Consider the following 23454-nt stretch of genomic DNA (forward strand, 5'->3'; position numbering starts at 1 on the left):
ACATCTCGATGCATGACACGTCTTGGAAAAACAAAATCTCGAGACTATCCATTGAGGCTTACTTTCTCAGTAAATAAATTCAAATTTTGTTATTGTAATTCCTTGAAGGAATGTGCCCCTTGAGCAGCAGCAGAAGTGCTCTTCGATGATGTTGTTGTGGTTGTACACGTGTGTTGTCGGGAGACCCCATGGCAACCCGACTCCGCATTCCACCACACGCGGCTTCACAGATGCCCTCTCAAGCCATCTCCAAACACCAGCTGAGGGGGCTTGTCGTAGCGACCTCCTGGCCTCAAGCGCCACGCAAGTGCCCGACCGCTGAAAGTTCGCGCAAAACAATGAGTCACACATCTCGGGCACCCTCTCATCTCTCCCCGAGCGCCAGTGTCCTTGAGATGTACTCAAAGAGTGCATTCGAAAATCCACCCGGCGATCACGAAACGATGACCTTCGTAACACATCGCTGAGTGTATACTCTGTGCACGTGATGATCCTTCTGTAGATAGCCCACTGACATATGAATGACCTACGTACGAATCACTGAAGGTTGTTAGCAAATTAGATCCCCGGGGCTACATTGGACAAAGCGTATCGGCAAACTGTTGTGAATACGTGAATTGAGAGAGACTGGTGGAAGTCATCTCGAAGACTTTGAAATAAAATAAAATAAATTATCAAGAATGTCTCCCTCATATTGTATAAGCAGAACACCATTCTGTGTATCCACATACAAAAATACCGTTTTTTTATATTTTAGTCCAGCCTATTTTTTGGCCTTCCAGACCGATATCAGTCAACAGCATTGTGGTATCTATCAATGAATTTACCTGGATTATAACGTGCAGAGAAAGGGGCCCTGGATTCCATTGAGCGTTTTTAAAAATTCCACGAAGCAGGACCCAGAAATTGTGCCGCTCCTCCTCCACAGGCGCACAGAGCCGCTGATGTAATGCCCTCAATGCCGCGCGCCCGGCTCTCTGATTCAAATTAATGAGTCACCACCGGTGATGACATCATCAAAGGCTCTGTTGATCTTGGGTGTGAGAGAGAGCTAAAACAGACTCAAATATAGATCGCACACTCCTCTTGCTTTGGTATTGCATTGAAAACCAGGTCGATTAGAGACGCATCAGTACAGGATTTCGGAGAATATAGGGCAGGGTTTGTACCAAGCAGTGATAGTGGCTAACAAGAGAGAGAGAGAGAATGCCATAGGTAGAAGAGGAAGACAGAAATCCAGGTGGATAAACGCACTGTGTGTATATAGGGCACTTCTGCCAATTCCAAATCCAGCAGCATTGAAGCCGTGATTCTCTACTGATGAGACGCCCCTTGTGGGGAAAAAAACACAAGGGGAACGAAAGAAAACCAGAACACGGAGGCAGAGGACGCCAGCAAAGCAGTCACCGTCTCCTTGAGCCACTCTCGAGCGACATGCTCAGCGGGTTCCTTCATCCCCCCAACCGCAATTCTTCCACGTGACCTGCGCTGCTGTGAGCGATCACAGCAGCGGCTGCGTTGTGCCGTGTGGCCACATGGATTTGGGAAAATAAAATACAAGTGTGTCCCGACGTTCGCTGCTGCGTGCTACACGCGCCTTGTGATCCAGCACTGTGGAGGCAGGGTTGATGGATCACACGAGCATGATACTCCCTTCCCGTGGGCTTGGAGGTGCCGTTCCAGCAGAAAGCATCACGGCCATCGGACTAATCGTCATCTGTTTCCATCTGTATGGGAATGGCGTGTTGGCCCCTCGCAGGCGTGGGTTTTCTCCAGGTATCGAAACGTCGTAGTTTTTTTGTTATTTTCTTTGAACCTATCTACGTGACTTTACCGAAAAACCCAAATAATATGACAACTGGTTGGTCACCAAGTAGTGGATCAGCCACTGGTGCCAGCCTGGGTCCACGATAGACCATCTGGTATGACTGAATTTTGAGAAAAAATCTTTAAAACATCTCTTGCCTCAATGCATTTTTATATCTTTACAAATGTGATGGAAATGTCATCTTCTAGATCATGAACAATGATGATGGACGCTTCGTACTTGCATTTCAGCCAGAGTAATCTGGGATCACTGTTCCAGGCATGATGATGACAGGCCATATCACCTTGTTTTTGTCCTCATGATACTGCAGTTATCACAACATTATAGGAATATAGGCGACAACAATGAAGGTACGTATGTTGAACTTTTTTCGCACCGTACGTAGCCAATCGTGCTCATCAGAGGATATCATATCCATGAGTATGTTATACCTTCGAGTTTCGTGGTAGTGCCTTACGCTGATAATCCATTCTCCAAGCTAGCCTAGCAGCACTGTGGAAAATGTTGAGTGAGAAATAAATCTCTGTTGGCACCCGGCATGGTGTAATGTAGTTTAGAGATTGTTATACAATTTTCACCATTTCCAACTGAGCTTGAAAGGGTTCATGCATTACCTCTGCCCGTGCATCTGTAACGGGAGGCACTAAACCTTTCGTCCAATATAAACGCACCTGAATGATAAAGTTGTATTACTATAAGGAACTTACCCTGTTGATATCTGGCCACATTCATCAAAGGGTCGCTCTAAACTTGGAGACTCAAACCGAAGCAGAAAGGACTACAGAATGTGCAAACAGGCACACGCATTCTGTCCTGACACTGACAAGCAGCCGTCAGAATATACAAGCACGTCGTGCTCCGACAGCTAGCCGTCAGCTTCCCTACGGCTAATTGAATACTTCTGAGGATAACTCACATGCTGGAAAGCGTTACATAATTCATGCAAGTGCTTGATTATTATTTCTAAAAAACTTATCCAAAAAGATTTGATGCTTTTTTTCCCTTCTAATTTATTTTCCTCTCAATCACATTACGCACGCACACAAAAAATACACTCTCCTCCATATGCAGTGACTGCGTTCCCGTGTAACCAGAGTGAACGTGTCCTCGTGGGTGATGTCCTCCAATCATGCCAAACTGGCACGGACTCTTCGCGTGATATACTGCGAACATGAAAATTGTAAATCGAGCCTGACCTGTATGATGTCCTTTGTCGGCTGAGTGAGAGACAATCTTCTGCTCGCTACATAAACTCACACGGTATTCTGTGAACACCCCCTCCACGTCCCGTGTGTAATCTCGCTTTTGTTCACTTTCCTAGCCCGCACTGACATACACATACACAATACATACACAGTATATACATACACACACAATACGTACACAGTATATAGACACACACACAATACACACACAGTATATACACACAATACGTACACAGTATATACACACAATACGTACACAGTATATAGACACACACACAATACATACATAGTAAATACACACAATACAGACAAAGTATATTACACAGTAAATACACAATACATGCAAAGTATATGAACAACACTTTCCTTGTGTATTACAATCTCGTTAGAAGGTGACTTAGCAGACGGCGATGTTGATATCGGGCCATGTGGGATATGCAAGTGCGCGACACGCGCTGGGTTATTCGCATGTATAACACTAACATGTGTAACAAAAACATGTGTAACACTAACATGTGTAACACTAACATGTGTAACACTAACATGTGTAACATAAACACGTGTAACACCGAGGCGGCGGGTGTCTAGAACTAACAAGCTCAGGCCTGACACCCTCTCAAACTCAATGACCAATTTATCCACTTTGCATCCGAACACAAACCTATGCCTGTAAAGCCTCCAAAAGTCAGCTTCGGTGACAGAGTTCAAAGTCACCGCGAGTAGAGTGCACGGCGGACTGACACTGATTATATAATTCGTTTGGGCAATTAGTGTCCAAAAACGAGAGCGAGTTGAAGGAGAGAGATGAGCGAGAGAGAGAGGCAGGGTCAACGAGAGCCGTGCACGAGGTGGACTGATGAACTCGGTGACCCCGGGTGACATTGGGTGTCTCAGTCCACCATGTGCCCTGCGAGTGTCAGTCCACCCCCGTGCTCTATCGTGGCAGACAGGCATCGCATGGCGGTGTCTGTTGGGCCTCCTGCGGTGATGGAAGCAAAGCCCCCGTGGCTTTGTTCTGGACGCGCAGCTGCTGACCACGTCAAAAAGGAAAATCCCCACCGTGGAGTCTCTGAAAATGATGGACGCGAGGTATGGGAACAGCTGGTGCGAGGCCAGGTGGTGATGTGTTTCAGTGTACAACGAAGGGCCAGGTAGAGAGAGAGAGAGAGGTCTGTCTGATATCACATCATAAGAGACCTTGAAAGGTTGGCCGTGACAGGTTTGTGTGACTAACGCCTTTGCCTAACCCACCGTAGAAGTGAGGAATCTCAGTATGAATGGGCAACGTCGGGTGGCGCCTCGTGAGTTTGTATTACAACGCGTGCCATTGCTGCGCACACTTTGTCAATCCACTGCTGGATGAGTGCCTCCCCACGCCGTGCTGGTCGTGGGGTTGTTAGTTGACCTAACGTCTCCTTGGTGGTCGGTGCGGGTTGGTGAAAGGCGAGGAGCATAGACGTGGAAACAGAGTGCAGTGCAACAATAGATGTGTCTGCACTACCCTCTCCGCTTCTCTCTCCGCTGCCCACTACGTAGCCCACGACATCGCCCCAAAGACAAAGACTCCCCTATAACTGTTGGGGCAAGTGCTGTTAGTGATCACCTATGAGGGCCAGCACAGCACACGAGTGGATGGGTCGCCAGTATCATGCCCCACCGCCTTTGTCTCTCTAGTGGCGATATTTACACACCACACCCGGTACTCATTTGAGGCTGAGTTGACCTAGGGGAGACCACCCAGGACCGATTCAAATAATCGCTATTGGTGTTAGCCGCGAGTGGGAATCGAACTCGGGAGGCCGGGTTCGTAGTGCAGCGCGTTCACCAGTCCACTACCGCTCCCCGCACTGCGTAGCCCCACATCCTATGGCACCTGCTACGCAGAGCAGTCGCCCATGCAGGTTCAGCCGCGCTAAACATCGGAGATCTGTCGAGATCGGATGCATTCCTGTTGATTTGGTCACAAGCTGCATCCAATTGCACTGGAGAGAGACACATTAAACCCACATCTTCTCGTGCACATGATGAAAATTTGATTATCCTGTATGTCCCCACTGCAAATGGTGCAAGCATGCCATATCTGTAGAGAGGGCTATATATATATCGAACTGACCATACTGGGTTTATTAATTGACCCGCATTCGTGGAGGTAAACACACACGCGTTTCAACAGAGGCCAGGATCAATACAAACGTCGTTTTTTTTAGAATGGAAGACCGCCATGATACACGAGGGCAATTGTCACCGGCAACCTTCGCCGACAGCATTCGTGCCCCTCCATGTTGCGTTATTATTGGGGCTCCACGGTGGCTAGGAGGTGTTAACTACCTCGCCTGGTTTACAGGAGGTCTGGGTTCGATCCCGACCCTGATGCCTGTGTATTTGGAGTCTGCATGCTCTCCCCGTGACCGCGAGGATTTTTCTCCGGGTGCTCCGGTTTTTTTCCCTCCAGATTTAGAAACATGCGCTTAAAATATTTGGCTGCTATAAATTTCCACGTGATAAGCCACTTCATTGGGCTATCATTTGTGTCCAGGTCGCTTCTGAAAAACAGTAATTTTTCTCAGTCGGTCGTACCTGGTAAAATAAAAAATCTTTGTAGTTTAGTATATTTTCTTAACCAGTGTTTCTCAAATCCGGTGCTCATGACCTTGACGTCAGAGACTTCTTTTAATCACGAGCCACCAGGTGTGCACCGTGTGCAGTGGTTTACTTTTGGAAGATATCTTCCAATGTTGCTGTGACTGGCCTTAGTGAGAGTGGATCCCATCTCCTTGCCCGACTCCTCTCCCGATCTGTATTTTGTTACTTACTGCATGCAATCTGAGTGTAGTTGTTCGATTATTGTACGGTAAATGGATTTTGATCATTTTTGTATTTCAGTATTGTATTCTTAAGGCCTTGGTTTAAGACCGCAATGGATGATTGTGTGTCAGTTTCCTTCTAGTTAAATGTATTTTCATCGCCGAACATGCAGCCAGCCAAAATGGTATTAAACATTCATTTGTCTGATCTCACATATAATTGATAGTACTATGTGCTCAGTAGTTGAATTGTTTTTTTTTATTCTAAATCAATTTTTCTCACATGGCCGATTGGTAAATTGTGCATTTGCGAACAATTGACATACACGTGACAATAGGCTACCAGATTCGAAGCTTTCGTGACTGCAGTAATTACTCTTTGGTTCTTTGGTAAAGTCATGTAGAAAGAAATTAAATTAAATAATAATAGAATACGACGTTTCGATTGCAACACAAGCAACCATCATCAGGTACAAAAGAAAACAAACATAGTAAACTTGGAAATATAATTCAATACAACACAGAGAGTCGGCTAACATAACAGTCAACACCCAAGCTGGTTGATTACATTCTTCTAAAGATTGCTAAATTTGAGAGAGAGACAAAACATAGACACAGAGACACACCACAGACAGACATTGAATTACACTTCCTGATTTTACTAAATTTGCTTTTTACAGTGCTTGTTTATAAGTCCATTCTCTCCTTCGGCCGCTATGGGCAGTAATTCCACACAACGCTCCGTGCTTGTTAGTTTAGAAGTCCAGTGTTCAGCTCGTCCGTCCCCTATGGGCAGGAATTCCACACAACTCCCCCTCTGCCCCCCCCCCTCTCTCTCTATTTAAGGCTGCGACACAGAGACGTTGTCTTTCTGTGTGCCTATGTGTGTGTCTCTCTCTGTTTGTCTCTGTGTGAGTCTCTCTTCTTGTGTGTCTGTCCGTGTGTCTCCGTGTCTATGTTTCGTCTCTCTCTCACATTTAGCAATCTTTGGAAGAATGTAATCAACCAGGTGGGGTGTTGACTGTTGTGTTGGCCGACTCTCTGTGTTGTATTGAATTATATTTCCAAGTTTACTATGTTGTTTTCTCATTCATTTGTACCTGATGATGGTTGCTTGTGTTGCAATCGAAACGTCGTATTCTATTAGTATTTAATAAAATTTCTTTCTACGTGACTTTACCGAAAGAACCAAAGAGTAATAGACTATTAATTCATCAAATCGGGTTGTCTCCTTTCGTCAACAGAATCATTACTGAGGCGTCGATTCCACAGTTATTCGTGATGTCCACAGTTCGTCTCCGTTGTCTGGGAGCTTTTCATTTTTTTTTTAAATCCTTTATATTAAGTTCACTTGCTTGCTTGCTTGCTTACGACCGTGCAAATCTTTCGGTCGTTTTTTAACCCACTTCCCGTGATCCAATCGAGCTGGCATTTTGCACACACCCTCGTTGTGCGTGACAATTTATTTTCGTGAAAATTTTTTTCCATAACTTTACACTTTTTAGGAAAAAAAATTTCATATTTAATTACCAATTGCTTAATGGTGGCAGGCAATCATCTGACTCATAGGTGGCAGCTATCTCAAGCCAGAGGACGAGAGGACTCTAGCCGCCACGCATATAAAGCATTTATAGTGAAAAACTTTGTTTTTACGGGTTAATTTTTTATCATACTCAGGAGGGCAGTGCGCACTTCTTCAAGAGTGACATCTGGAATAACTCTCATTGTCTAAAAAAAATACTCGCTCCCGGGGTATACATTTTACACTATTTTACAGATCTACATATAATCATTCCTCCACTAGCTTTGCAATTCTGTCCCTTTCATGTGTTATGGTCCCATCTTGCTCTCTAATGGGTACTATTCATGATTTACCAGCCATACACTTCCCTTTTAAACTTTCAAACTAAACTAATTTTATTTTACCCACTGAGCTATTTTTCAGAAGCGACCTGGCCAAAAATGATAGCTAAACGATGTGGCTTGTCATGTAGCAGCCAAAACCTCTAAACACAGGTATCTAAATGTAGAGGGAAAACCTAAAAAATCCTCACAGCCACAGGGGGAACATGCAAACTACAAATATACAGGTGTCAAGGTCGGAATCGAACCCACGATTACTTGTTATGAAATATTCATCCACGCTTGCATTGTGTTTTTCAAATTTCTAATTTTGTTTGAATGGTTTGACGGGATTACGTGCAATTAGTTTTTATTTGGCATTTCCATCCCTTTTCATATCTCTCCTGTTCTTCAAAATGCACTGTGTGTGTTTTTAATCTTATGTCACAGTATAACTCAACATCACAATTTTGAATATTTTATTACCAAATAACAGCGAAATTACCTGCACATTACTCAATAGAATACACATCGAAAATCATCACCACCTAGCACCTAAACTTGGCAAGACTCTCCTGAAAAATAGACACGAGCCTCAGTAAGGCTTTGCTGCATAAACTGATGAAATAATAATAAAAACAAAGAACTTGGAAACTTCGGCAAGGGATGGTTTTTACAATTTGTGAGCAGTCGAGTAAACATGAGGGACCAGCAAAGAGTAAGCAGACAGTTTAATTGGATACAACATCGCAAGAATGGGTTTCTTCATGAGCAATAAATGTTTAATTTGGAAGTGATACAAATGGAGGCGGGGGGGGGGTGTGTGAAGTGGTTGGTGGTGCACTGGTTAGCGCACTGTACAATGAACATAGAAAACAGAGCTCACTTCCCAGCCAAGGCGAAATGTCAGTGACGAATGATATCTGATGCAGTCCTGGCTCTCCCCGTCACCGACGGACACTAACGGTGATTTTTTTTCTGCAATATTTTGCTGTCTTTTCTTGGGTTTTCTGTTTGCACTTAGTCACATATTCACTTTAAGATGTTTCTTTTTCATGTTTTAGTTTTTTGTTTGTTGCGGTTGCACCCGATTCAAGAGCCGAATAGCTCACAGGGCTATACCTAATAAATGAAATGAACTTCAACTTGAACGAGTATGGTAAAGTAGGCTCAAACAACCCCCACGAGAGACGCGGTGATGGGAGGATGCCTTAAACCAGAAATGGCTTCAATATGTTCCATCAAATAAAACAAGAAGAGACTTATAATCATGAAAAAGAGTGGTTTGCATTCTGCAGAGGAGAGCTTGTGACTGACCTTTGAGGGCCTGGCAAGCTCTGTGTCACAGAGAGACAGAGAGAGAAATCTTGAATCAAAGTTTGTGGAGATGTAGCTGTTGCAACGAGTTTCTGTAGAGTGGAATGAGAGCACTGCAAAGACGGCGTTGTACACGAGTGGGCAGAGTCTGTGATCAAAGTATTGGCAAGGTATGCGTAAACACCACAAAGTTGTACAATTCCATCATTATCAATACATTTGTTGTTTAATTTCTCCCGTTGTTGTTGTTATTGTTTCATGAGTTTATCTGAGACTGGAACCTCTACACGAGCACTTATAAGGGCAGCATGGCACACGCGGGAGTGTTGGGCTGTGGTCCACAGCACACAGCAGTACACAGAGCGGCACAACAGCACACACCATCATACAATACCGCACGGCGCCAAACAACACCCCACACACAGCCACACAATACCGCACCACCGCACACCACCACACACCACTGCACAGACCAGCACAACACCGCGCACAACCACAGGGATGTGCATTCACCATACTACGGGAGCCTTAAGTCGGGTTCGGTATCCTACAACTGCTGTGTTGTGCATGAGGGACAGGAATCAATCAAAGCGGGACAGCATTGTAATACGGTGCACAAATCACTTGCAAATAACGCAACCAAAACGCACGATACCCACAGAGTGTGGCTCATGCATATATGCGCACGTACATTTACACGTATAAAACATTTGCGCACGGCATGCATATTGATGCAACGATTGTGTTGCTGCTGAAGGGCCATGGCTACGCGCCGTGCGAAATCTCGCCGGCGTGCAACTCGTACGACTCATTCGGGAGATTGGCAGCCTGCGGAAGGCAAGGTCTAACAGCAGCAGTAGCAAAAGTAATACCAGCAGCAGAAGCAGCAGCAATACCAGCAATACCAGCAACAGCAGTAACAGTAGCAATCACAAGCGAGAGCAGCATCACTCCGTTGTAGTAGCAGCAATATCTAGAAAAAGCAGCAGCAGCAGCATTATGACCACCACCCGCATCAGCAACATCAGCAGCAGTGGCAGCAGTTTCACCACAAAACAAAAACAGCAGCAGTAGCAGTATCAGCAGCAGCAGTGTGACAAGCACGCAGATGGTCTGCAAGAACATCATTTGCTTTGCTTGCGTTGAATAGTGAATGCCAGGAATTTAAACGTAGGCCTTTTTTTGCAACGTAATTTTATGCAAAAAAATAATCCAGGGCTTTATTTTTCTGTACATTGCAATATTGCAGTATCAATATTTTATTACAAACCCAGCGTTTAATGTACTGCCTGAATGCTCTGCTGCGTCCGGTGTCTTTTATAAGTAAAATTGGTTCCACTTACAATGCATTACGTACGAGCAGAAATATGAGGGCGTCACCGAAGCGCCGTTGCCTTCATGTGTAATCACCAGGAAATGACTGATAGATTAGAGTCTCAGAATTGCATCAAAATCAAATTTGCGGCGAACCGCGCCAAAGTCTCGGCTCTTTTGCTAATTCATTAAGCAGCAGTATCAATCACCTTCATCGCAGTGCCGAATTCCACCAAGTGTCATCCCAGACAGTGCAATGGGGTTTTCGGTAGGCCTCGGGTGGACCATCTGCATATCTCTCATGTCAGTGACGGGTACATTGCAGGAATAAGCAAGAGGCAATGGCTTTTTTTCCTCCCCTTCTTTACGCTGTGCTATTTCTGGCCACAGTGGGTTCGTAGATTCTCCCAGCCTCATTAGGAAGCAACCAGCATCACTGGCTGCCAGGCACCAACCGATCCTCACCTCCCACGCACGCGTCATTCCGGTGGAGAGAGAACGAGTGAGAGAGTGAGAGAACGAGAGAGAGAGTAAGAGAGAGAGAGGAGCAAGCGGCGGGGGACCGAGAGCGACGGGAGTTATAATAGGGAATGCGTGCGTGCGAAATAATCATCAAGGGGGTTAGCGACTGTACGAGAGCATTGAGACGGGACGTGTTGGAACAGAGCGACGCAAGAGAGGCAGGAAAGCAAGATAAAGAAGAGAGAGAGAGATGTAGGATCAAGAGCGAAATTAATCGTGAGGAAACTGAATGCCACAGCAGAGTAAATGCGCAGGAGGCGGGTGCAGATGCAGAGTGAGGAGGAGAGAGAGGGGGGGAGGGCAATAGGTTTTTTTTGTGGCAGGGATTTATTTCTCATTGAATATTTTACCGATCGCCGTCGTGGGTACGTGACCACTAGTAGCGAGATGTGTATACTGGATGTGGCGTGCCGGGCGCGGACATTCTTTGTTCGGGTCACTGACCCGGTCAGGTCCTGGCTGAAGTTAAAATGTTGGTTGTGAAGCGCAGGGTAAGGTCGAGGGCCCTCTGGTTTTCAAACAACGATTCGCATTTACGTTGCACCAACCCCCGCTGATGGATCGGGCTGATTATCACTCGTTTGAGGGAGCGATTGAACCGTGGGAAGCAAGATAATGCGTGATTGAAAATACCTGAATCTTCAGGTAATGTTGTTCCACCTCCTTTACGGTATATATATATAAAACAGTAAAGAAAAATAGATTGACAATTTCCGCCACAAGCATTGTTTAACAGTCGTGATTCGCATGGGCAAAATTTTACATTGCGTCAACGACGCTTCACGATAAATGTACCGCTTTTTTATTTAGTTATTCATGTATTACCGTACAGTAGATTATGACTAATACTTTACCTTAAGACATTTAACAAGCCTGAGGGTATATAATTAGGTCGGAACTAAGCTATTAAAATTCTAAATACTTTCCATAAAAATGAACGCTTCATTAATAATAATTATCATCATCAGTAGCGGCAGCAACACCGCCATCTACAACGATTCCCCAAACAGTAAACTCTTGGGGTAAGTGCTGTTAGCGAGCAACAACATCACCACTACCAGCAGCAGCATGATCATTGGAGTTTGTTTACTTTGGCTCCACAAAATCATTAACGAGGAGATGGCAGCGATGGAAACACACCACGTGTAGGCCCTATTTTGATCATTAATGACATCACAAAATCATCAGAGGTGGCGATGCCTTTGGAAGGGCTTAATCCAGAAGTTGATTCACCACGGCTGGTGAAAATCGATGATAATGATGCTACGGAGAAACATACCCACAGCAGAAATCACATTAAACATTAACTGCTCTTATATCAGCTCGAGTTCAATTCGGTGCCCCATTGTAGAGTCGGGGAAAAGGGGGCGTCATGATGGATTTCGATAATAAGCAGTGTCGCGAACACAGAAAACCTAAGCACCATCCCCTTTACTTTGTCCACGAAAACGGCTGAGCGCCCTGGTCGATCAATGAGGCAATTAAGCCTCCATAGGATGTGACGGCGGTCAGTGCATCACAGAGGGCAGCCACTCTAAGCCTGGACATGTCCAGCCACTACACCAGTGCGGGTCTAGGACATCCCGAACATGACAGAGGTCACGAGTCTGACACGAACAGCAGTGAATTTGGCTGTGTTATGCTGACATTTGTGAGCAATTAGGTTTTTTTTTCAATTTTAACCGCGAACTGGTCAGCTACAGTATCGTATTACACTCACCACATTCCCCTAATGACCACCAATTAGAATGCGGCTGATTTGATGTTGTAGCTGAACGGCAGCGGTTAAGTGACTCATCTTATTGTTTTAATAACGATTAATACTCACCAGGTAATGTTTCCATTTCCAGGAAAGCCTCTCTGAGTTTAAAGAATCCGTTTTAGGTGCACCGTGCATTGGAATAATATGGTAATCATAATGCTCTTTAAACACGAATGCCTTGCTGAGTTTGAAGACGTTTCCACATTGGATCCTGCATTAGAATGCTTTCCCAATTCTATCCATACGTGTTTACGTGTGCAGAAAACCCGGATGGAGTAACCCAGAAAAGAAACCCCACGCGTAACGAGAGACTAGCACTTAATTCAAACGCCCGCACAAGATGGGATCACAAAGCCACTCGCTGTCTGGACATTTCCTGGCCACCGTCGCTGCAAGCAATTCCAGGACTGCACCTTTACCTTTTGGCGGTAGGACACCGAATTGTTTTCGCCTCTGAATCGTTTATCCCGTGTGCGCCACCGACCGCGGCTGCGTTGTGTGCATCACGGCCCTGGAGGAGGTGGTGGTTGTGACATGACCTCTTGATTGACACCACGCGTGCTTGGGCCGTGTGATCTCACCACGGTTCAGAGGCACAGGATGGGGCACAAGCGTCACACACACACGCACGCACGCATGCGATGATGATGAATCAAGCCAGAAATGTCATCACGGGCCCATACTCTCATTCGCCGCTCGGCTTAAATCTTTCAGTTAATATTCTGTTGATAACGTTGTTTTAACTGTACAGGGAACATGATATCAACTTTGCTTTGCTGGCGAAAGCGATGTTATCATCATTTAAAGTATTTTAATGACTGCCTGCTATCCCCGGAAACAATACAATATCCAGGCAATGCTGTCTGAATATAGAGTGCTGCAGCTGATGACGTTATTGATGATACAACACATTTCCTTCATAACAACGCAGTTAAAAAAGGTTTACATGCGTATGAAATACTCTTTAAAAGTTGAGTGAAGCATTGAATAAACGTCACAAGTGCCTTGAAAAGCGTAAACTTTTACCAAAGTAAAAATTCACCAATACATTCCTTAACCTGAACAAAAAAACCATTACCACCTCCGTACCTCCGTCAATGACAAAGGCTGCCATGCAATAAGTTAATGTTACAGGCAAATGGCCACTTTTGGAAGGAACGGACAGAAAAATGGGAAAGGCAGCAGATTGTGACTTGCAGTGAGGGACAGCACTTTGCAATGTGGTGCATCAGAAAAGGCAAATTGCTTCATCTCTTGGACAAGCAGTTACGTTGTCACAATTGCGCACACTCTCCGTGCGTAGCACGAGGACGTTGACGATTGCACCAAGTGGGGATGGCGATGAGACATTGGGACGGGCGCAGAGATCTGTGCGGCAGTAGCAGTGGCAGCAGCAGCAGCAAATTCGCAAATCGACTCAGGAAAATCGATGTCAACCTCGGGTTGGTGCCGAGCCGCAGACGAAGCCAGCTCCTCCGGCTGTCCATGTGTTTTGTTGTTGTGTGTGCGGAGTGAAAAACGGCAAAAGAACAACGTCCACTATGCACAAGGGTCAATGTGCTCGCGGTGGGGTCATATTGATTAGTGATAATACAACAGTCCTTTATTTGTCCAGCAAAAAACAAATAGATTAAAAAAATCCTGCTTTCACATTAGTTGGTTTAATAGGAAGTACAGTATATATTACTCTATTACTAGATATTAATATATAGCTTTTTTATTATCAACCCACTGATGGATAAAGACATCCCCAAGACTTTCAATCATGGGGGTTGTTTGACCATACTTCGCCACGCTGGCCAGTGCGGGTTAGTCAACGGAATGGCCAGGATTAGTTTAGATATTTACTCGCCACTGATCTTAGCCATGGCCGGGAATCGAACCTAGGTCCTAGATTTGAAGCTTTCGTGACTGCAATGATTCATATTCTTAGGTTTTTTCGGTAAAGTCACGTAGGTAAAACATTAAAATTAATTAAAGTAAAATAAAATAAAAATCACGACGTTTCGGAGGCAACACAAGTCTCCGTCATCAGGTGGGACCGTCACAGCCAGATTTGCTTCATCACTTGATGCATCACTTGATGCAGCAAATCTGGCTGTGACGGTCCCACCTGATGACGGAGACTTGTGTTGCCTCCGAAACGTCGTGATTTTTATTTTATTTTACTTTCATTAATTTTAATGTTTTACCTACGTGACTTTACCGAAAAAACCTAAGAATACGAACCTAGGTCGTCGGGTTCATAGCGCAATGCGATAACCGCCTCGCTACTGCTCTCCAAAAGTTTGATAATAATGATGACCTTAATCAACCAAGGAATTCTCTCATTGAATCTCAAGGCTCTTAACGAGCGTACTGCATTGCGATGGTTGGGTCAATTCCATATTGGGTATTTTTACAATGCAGTAATAGCGTGGACTATATCAAAATAAATTATGCTAAATATACGGACAAGTCAGTGGCTGCTTGCTGGACTGCCACCTGGTGGTCACCTCGTAGCCCTAACTACACTCATGAAATATATGTTTGTTAATGGAATTAAATATTGAAAATCAGTTGTCTGGAAAGAAAGAGTCAATGATTAAGTTATTGAGCATGTTCAGGAGGAGACAAGTGTGAGTGGAACAATGCAGAAAAGGAGAAAGATCTTCTTGGTTCTTTCGGTAAAGTCACGAAGAAGGGTAATAATAAAACAATAAAAATAAAACATAATAAAATAAAATTCTCACGACGTTTCGGCCACAACGCAAGCAGCTGAAAGACGCTGTCTTTCCGACAGCCCTGTTCTTCACCTGAGGACGGCTGCTTGCGTTGTGGCCGAAACGTCGTGATAATTTTATCTTATTATGTTTTTATTTTATTATTTTATTATTTCCCTTCTACGTGACTTTACCGAAAGAACCAAGAAGATGAATCCCTGCAGTCACGAAAGCTTTAAATCGAAAGGAGAAAGATGTTGATTGGGCACATTCTCAGAGGTGAGAGCTTGGCAAAGAAATTCCTGCAAGGCAGGCTTTTGGGAAATAGGCCAAGAGGCATACAAAAAGAAAGATGCCGCTTTATGACTTGAAGGAATCGAGGCTTTACCGTGAAATGAAGAAAAAAACACACCTCGTAACTGGTATGGGCCAAACATCTCAATGTTGAAAATTTAACTGCAAAATAACTCTATGGGGTTTACACAGCAGCAACATTGCCGTTCGAGTGCGAACACTTGGCGAGGCCCTATTGAAAAAGAGCGTTGCCTGGGTAAACAAGTGATACAATAAGAATAATACATACTCAAGATGAAAACGTTTGTGTGTGCTAGTTTCAATGTTCAGGGTTAATAATGATCAGAACGCATAATACGTGTTCGAGTGTTGGCGGCAGATGGGAATCACAGTTGGTCCAGCTGTGCATGCTCTTAGCCCCTGAGGATTCTTTGGTCATGGGCAACGTCATCGAACAATAAGAGGCATTGGAGTCCTCGGAGTTGGCCTGCTTTCCTGGTTGAAATCAGTGTCAGGCGGTTTAAATTTCTGTGACCGAAAATATCACAAGATCTGACCGTAATTGGACATTCGTTTTTTTGGCAACGAACGAGGGAGAGAAAACATCTCCAAACATCTTTAATTGGTCGTCATTTAAAAAATACCCATAACATTGTGGTTTCGCTGTAGGGTACCAATAAAAATCAAAGTGACTAATACGAGTAAAACGTCCTGCTCTGCTTGAACACACGCCAGCTGTCTCCCACCCAGTGATAATGTGACGATAACGATGATTCTACCAATACCAATGGCATTTATGCTGCTGCCGATGATGCCGATGATGCCGATGATGACGATAACGATGATGGTGTCTCCCTTGAAAAACAGTCCCATTGGGCTCTCGACTCGGTTAATGAGATTGGATGAATGATGATGATTCTAAAAAAGTTAGATGATAACGTTTCAGCCAACGATGAGAATGCTCACGATGGTAATTATGGTCATTATTAATGCCGCTGCTGATTATTAGAACAATATTATTAAGTATCATACATAATCATTATTCACGATGATTGCCAAATAATAAGTACCACCAGCCATGCCAATCCAATTTCTCGAGCAAACGATCTTTTCCTACTTATTCCTCGTTAGGTGATGCGTGGGGTAGGGTGGTGAAGTTTGGAGTGTCACGGATGCCCTACTGGACATCTGTGAAAAAGAGCTTCATAGCTCATCGGATTCCTCCTGCAGTCTAAATAAAGACTCTGCATTTGTAGCGCCACATCACGTTCCGTTTTCTCCGGGCTGAGTGGGTGCATTGGTTAATGATGCATGATGTTTACCGGAAGCCTTCGAGATGTACCACGTGACATTTGCCGAAGCCAAAAGGTACCGGGATCGTCGTCATCGATATCCCATGGCTTTTGGGCGATATTTTAAGTCTTCAGCTTCAGCCAAGGAAAGCGGGCTCGCTCAGGGGAATCCCGTATGCGCTACTCCGTGCCAGATGTTTGGCAGAAACCTGTCACGCGTCTGCACCCCCTGTTGTCTGTAAAAGCGACCACGTTCCGCGGTGGAAATTGTGGATCGTGTTGATGCGGCAGTGCGGGAAAGTTGGTGGGGGTGTTCGCATTATTGCTTTGCTCTGACGCCCCCCGATGACGACCTTCGGATTACAATTCTCTGAAAAGCGGGCCATGGGATTTTTGCCAAAGGCTCCACGTATATTGAGCATTATTGATGCGTCTAAGTATATTGAGAAAGGTAGTCTCAATTGGCTCTCATTTGGTTAGCAATAAGAAAGGCTACCACGCGTCCTAGTTTGGCAGGGACTGTCCTGGTGGTTTCAGAAAGTCTGTCCCGATGTCCCCCCCAACACCCGACCCAACAGAGCTTTAGCGAAATTCAGGATGTGCCCCCAGCTGACAATGTGTTGGCCTGATGCTTGACTCATGGTGCGGTCAAAGGGCGGAGCTAATTGAATAGTGGGAGGAGATAACCGTATAGTGGGCGGAGCTACCAGAGTATCGGACGGAGCAATCTGAGAAGTGAGCGGGGGCTACTTGTAATGGGCGGAGCTATCTGAATAGTGGGTGGGCCGATCAGCAGTAGGCGGAGCCAGTGATTAAGTGGGCGTCGCTATGTAAAAGTAGGTGGGGCTGATGGAGGGAGGGGCTGCCAGCTCACCATGTATTAAGGTTGAGTCTCCAAGAAATGTATCATGAAAGTGTATGATTGAATGAACAGATGATAGATTACACCAGGGCTCGCAGTTATTAACACTGGCACAATACCTGACCATTGAATCACTCATCATCTTGGAAGTACCGTTTTTTTTTTAAGAATCTCAGGATTATTTCAGACGCTGTCTTTCCGACAGACATGTTCTTCACCTGAGGACGGCTGCTTGCGTTGTGGCCGAAACGTCGTGAGAATTGTATTTTATTATGTAAAATTTTTATTATTTTATTATTTCCCTTCTACGTGACTTGACCGAAAGAACCAAGAAGATTAATCCCTGCAGTGTCGAAAGCTTTAAATCGAAATTCGGTGGGAACCCTGATAATTGTTCATTAACCCATCCAGTATAGATCGTAAACACGGCATGCGGCATTTCGTCACAGCGTGCAGCAGGCAAATAACCCCAGGCACTGACAAGAGTACACACACGTGTATGTGTACGAACATAAATTGACAAAAAAGATGCTCCCTAAAGCGATACAGACTTTGGGTGAGTGAGTAGCTATGAAGGAGACCCGCATAGCACAGGAGGAGGTTGTGTGGCCAGCACCACAACCGACCGCCTTTGTCTCGCCAACGGATGGTGGCACAACTCACCAGGCACTAATGTAAGATTGAGTTGATCTCGGTGAGACGGAGAACAGGTTCATATATTTCGATTTAAAGCTTTCGTGATTGCAGGGATTCATCTTCTTGGTTCTTTCGGTAAAGTCACGTAGAATGGAAATAATAAAATAATACAAATTAAAATCAAACATAAAAAAATAAATATTTTTATTATTATTTTATTATGTTATATTTTTTGTAGTTTTTTTATTTCCATTCTACGTGACTTTACCGAAAGAACCAATAAGAGGTTCATATTTTCTAAACCGATGTTGGTGGTGAGCGGGAATCGAACTCGTACCCGGCCGGGTACGGGAACCCGTTTGCGACCCTGGTGCGGCCGGGTACGGGTACGGGTAGGCCGTGAGTCACTGGTGAGTCACCGTTTGTCACTCATTTCCCAACGTCTTGTCTCTTCTCACAATTCAAGTTCCTAGAATCAACCCACCCGCGCCTGCAACATGGCTTCATCCCAGAGGTCGCAATCGGGTACCCGTAGCCGTACCCTACCCGATACCCGGCCGGGTACGGGTAGGGTACGGGTACGGCCGGGTACGAGTACCCGTTTTCGACCCTGGTGCGGCCGGGTACGGGTAAGGAATCAAAACCCGTTTGCGACCTCCGCTGACGAGTCCCACCAACAGAGTCGGGGATTGCAGCCTCCACAAGCGGCGCAGAGGGGGCCGCTGGGAGAGTGCGGTGGGGGCCATGTGGGGACGAGTCACCCCGGCACCGGGTTAAGCACGTGATGGGCCGGCGTGAGTAATGTGGGCCAAAGGTGAACGAGGGGGCACGGGGGGGGAGTGGCTGAGAACGTCTGGAGAGTTCCTGAAAGAGGCGTGGTTAAGGGCGGAGCCAGAGTGGGAACAGGTGCGATGTCGCCTGGAACCGTCGGGAATATTCTGGACGTTGGGCGCGGCCGAGGGTGGAGCCAGGCCGCGCCGAGAGAGATAAAAGGGAAGCCCCGAGCACAGATCCGGGCTGTCTGCAGGTAAAGTGGAACCCAAGTGCTACGTCTTCGTCCCCGTCTTCGACATCGTGGGTCAGGCAGCACGTGGCTGCTCTGATTATAGTTATCCCGTATGCAAGATAAATAGGTGTATTGTGGTCCTATGCGTAACAAGAGTGAGAATAGGTGTATTTAGTCCCGTGTGTAGCGGTGTTGCGTAAAGTGTAGAATAAATGTTGTTGCCTCCTGAATAGTGTCTCTGAATGACTCACTACACATGTACAGCCCGTATGTGATTTATTCCACTGCTTGATGGAGGCATCCCCACTCCGTCGCCATCCATCACGTAGACGGGATTCCTTTACCCAATGTCGTCATGGTGCAGTGAAGAGCGGAGGCCCAGCGCCTGTCTCGATATCGCTTGCCACTGGCGTTAGCCGTGGCTGGGAATCGAACCCAGGTCTCCGGCTTCGTAATGAAGTGTGTTAATCACTGTGCCCTCCGCACCACCACACCAAATATAAATGTTTAACAGCCAATCTCAGTGGCCTCACCGCCATAGACGTTAATGCTCTCTACGGCATATGCTCATGTTTCAAGGAAGAGTTCATAATTACGGTGGTGAGACGCTATCACCCTTTCCTTGTCAAATATATCCCCACCCACGCGACCGTTTAATCAAGAAACAATGAGCTCACGTCTGCGATTGGCGCGGTTGGTTACGTGCGGTGCGAAAGAAGTTCAACACACGCAACGTTCATTGTGGGCACTTAACTCGGGAGACTGACAAAAACGTGAGGCAGTTTGGTCAAATAACGCCCATGACTGACACGGGATTGGGGGGGGAGGAGGCCCTTCACCCCCACAGTGGGCTGACACAAGTGTATCACGTGAAGTTTGAATATTCGTTACTTCTCGTAATATTGTCAACAACAAATAAATACTTTAGACACCACTTGCAGGGCGCGTCGCAGTGGGGGCGCTCTTGTGACGTCAATGCGGTGGCCGTAATCAACGAATCTGACGGTGCCAATGCAGCGACGTCACTGGAGTGCCACAGCGCGCTCCTGAAAGTGGCTTTAAGTATTTTTTTTTACTCGACGGCGATTAAAAAAAAAGAGTCGTACTCGTACAGCCTGGGGTACAGCGCGGATACGCGTTCACCAGTGGCGAAGTAGCGTGCCTGGCATGGGCATTGGTGGAGTAAAATGAAATGGGGCCAGTCCTTCCCCTGTCCAATTTACCCCCCCTCCTCCCCATCTATTTGCAGCCCGGCATCTGAATCCATCGGTGTGTGGGCCCTGGTGCAGTTGTACCGCCTACACACTCGATAGCAAAACCACTGGTGTTCACGAGATAGCATATCTGTCTATGTTTACATGTTGGCTTCCTTTCCAATGTATTTGAGTGAAGGTGGCTGAGTCTGCTCAGGGATCAGAGCGTTTTAGTCTGTACTGCAGAGATTCTGAGATTTAACCAGGATTTAAGCAGCCCGAGATTAAGTTTTAAGGGTTTATGGTCGCGTGATTAAGAGTTGATGGTTTCCGGACGATCACCAGTGATTTACTTGTACGGTAGGTCCATAAACCTACAGAGACACAGAGACTCACATAGTACCCATATACTCACGCCGAGACTCACATACGTACTCAGATATGCATAGATTTACAGAGACACATACTCGCATAGAGAGCCATACACGTAGATACCGACAGATTCGCGTTGATAAAAAAAAAGTCCTACGGAAAAGGGACCCTTTGACTGAGATAGTGAAATGATGGTCTCAGCCGGGTCACCAATAACTGAACTCACAATAATAAGGTTTTTACTTAATTTGACAACATTTAATCTGAGAATAAAAAATATAAATATATCGTGGTGATTGTAAAAATGTTCAATATAGCAAGGGGTGTGTGAAACTGCGCCCTCTAGTGTGCGGATTTAAATAGATCCCATAAAGAAATCCCATAAGAAGTTCTATGAAATCTTCTTTCGGAGACAATTCTCTAATTCACGTGGTGACGCCCCGTCTCCGCTAGACTAGACACGTCACCGACACACCGCTACGAGTGAGAAAACAACAACAACAATAACAACACAACTTTCCCACGACTTCATCGAAAAGTACGTCCCCATCCTTGCCAATACGCATACGGTACCTGCCACAGGGGGGCCCTTCCTGGGACTCGGTGGTCCACTGTGCTGCTGCTGCTGCTGCGCCGCGCTGGTGGTGCCCGTCGCGTCGGACGCTCCCCCGTAGCAGAGCGGTCGGAACGGCTCGAAGGAGGCGCACACGTACGAGGCGCCGTCTCGCAGCGCCTCCACTCCGCCCGTGACGAGAGACCCCCCAAGCGGGGAGTAGACCCGGCGCACCCCGTGGGGCATGGGCACGGCGCGCGACAGGTCCGTGAGCAGCTCGGACCAGCTGGCGTAGCGGTGCGGCGTGATGTGCAGGGAGCGCGCTCTGAAGTGGCGGTCCCCGTTGCGGTAGAAACGCACCACCTTGGGCCGCCGCACATCTCGGTAGCGCTCGTCCGTGAGCTCGCGCGAGTCGGCGGCCTCGTGAGCTTCCTGCCTCGGTGCGTGCATCGTGGAGCCTCCCGCGCGCGTCCACGCCGGAGGCCGAGCGCACGCGCCGCAGAGAGATAGAGCGAACGGCGAGTGGAGCGCTACTTTGGTTGTGCCGCCCGTCCGTCGCCGAGTCGGGGATGTTGGTAAGAGGTTCGGGAACAGGAGGGGCGCGCAAGTGCTCACGCACGCACACTCACACGCACGCACGCCCACACTTAATTCCTCGTGTTGTTTGGATCCGGTCTCTTGTTGTTGTTGTTTGTTGTGGTGAGATTCACCAGTGCCACAAATCCATGGAGTCTCCGTCACGCAGCAAGCAACGCCGGTCATCCATCAGAGCTCTGATCCTGCAACGAACGACACGCGGCATGATCGCGACACTGCGCGCAAATACGGGCACGAGCACAGGCAAACACGCATTGCACACACGCACACTCGCTCGCTATACACACACACTCATTATACACACACACGCGAGCACATATCCTGGCTGCCCAGGTACCCAGTGCCGATTGGAATGCACGTTCAGTCCGCGTTGCACCCCTGTGTGTGTGTGTTTGTGTGTTCCTCATCATCCTCTCCGTTGGGAGCCAAAGCGTCGCGCGGTGGTAAATTTAAGTTCCCGTTGGCATCCCCGAATTAATGAATGATTGCACCAATGTCCGAAAATCGATGATGGTTTTGGGAAAGGTACGGATTGAGGAACACGGGACGAAGACGCACCAAATTGGGTGGCCGTTCAAAGAAAATACATTTGCGCAATTTCCCACGGCGTAAAAATCAAACAGTCGCAGTGCACCCCGCCGGCAGACTGCACTCTGCACGCACGCGGTTCAAATGCGAGTTCGGGGAGGGGGGGGGGAAACCCCATGCATGATTTATTACTCATGCATCTCAATTGCCGAGACAGCTGCCATCATGTGGATTGTCATAGCAACTCCCAAGCATCTCCCTACAGTCCCCCATTACACTCCTACAGCATTTCCCAATCATCCCAATAGCATCTACCATGGAATATCTCATAGCATCTCTAAAAACATATCCCATAGCATCTCGCATTGCTTCCTCCACAAAATCCCCAAAGCATCTTCCTAGCATTCCCCGTATCAGTAACAATAGTATCATCATCGTAATCCCCATAGCAACTCCTTATCACTTTCCATAGCACCTCTCATAGCATCTCCCACAGCAACTCACTGCCATCTTCCATAGCATCCCGTTTAGCTTCTGCCATTGCATCTTCCATAGAATCACCGTAGCATCGCGTAACCTCACCCCGGGGGTGCTTTAAAGGGCAGGAACCGAGGCTCGTAATTCACGTGAGCCCCGATAGTCAATGATGCACCGCGCTCACCGCAAAATGTATTACGCCTCCCGTCTGTCTAATAGCGCGACCTGCATCACACGACAATTACGATATCGGTCGACGGCTGCAGTGGGGCGACTCTGTCCTTCGCGATTTGTCTTACAAAAGAGCTTGCGCGTGTGTGCGCCCGATGAACATCAATCAGGAACAGC

General features: G+C 46.5%; 2 protein-coding genes across 6 annotated transcripts in view; one reads left to right on the forward strand and one right to left on the reverse strand.

Annotated features, from left to right (window-relative positions):
- The window catches only part of DCLK3 (doublecortin like kinase 3), a 55612-nt gene that overhangs the window by 31130 nt on the left and 1028 nt on the right, over positions 1-23454 (reverse strand). For 2 of the 5 annotated variants that reach the window (XM_078860340.1, XM_078860339.1), the window contains exon 2: positions 21525-22283. In XM_078860340.1, coding sequence (XP_078716466.1) covers positions 21525-22266 — 742 coding nt within the window. In that variant the 5' untranslated portion in view covers positions 22267-22283. Of the gene's footprint in view, positions 1-21524; positions 23038-23454 lie in introns of those variants that run through there. The other 3 variants (XM_078860341.1, XM_078860338.1, XM_078860342.1) reach the window with 3 other exon arrangements.
- The window catches only part of LOC144934506 (melanoregulin-like), a 29994-nt gene continuing 28595 nt past the window's right edge, over positions 22056-23454 (forward strand). Inside the window, exon 1 of the mRNA XM_078860351.1 lies at positions 22056-22079. The gene's annotated coding sequence lies outside the window, so the exon portion shown is untranslated. The remainder of the gene's footprint in view (positions 22080-23454) is intronic.

The sequence above is a fragment of the Lampetra fluviatilis genome, chromosome 10 (assembly GCF_964198595.1).
Source record: "Lampetra fluviatilis chromosome 10, kcLamFluv1.1, whole genome shotgun sequence".
Lineage (NCBI taxonomy): Eukaryota > Metazoa > Chordata > Hyperoartia > Petromyzontiformes > Petromyzontidae > Lampetra > Lampetra fluviatilis.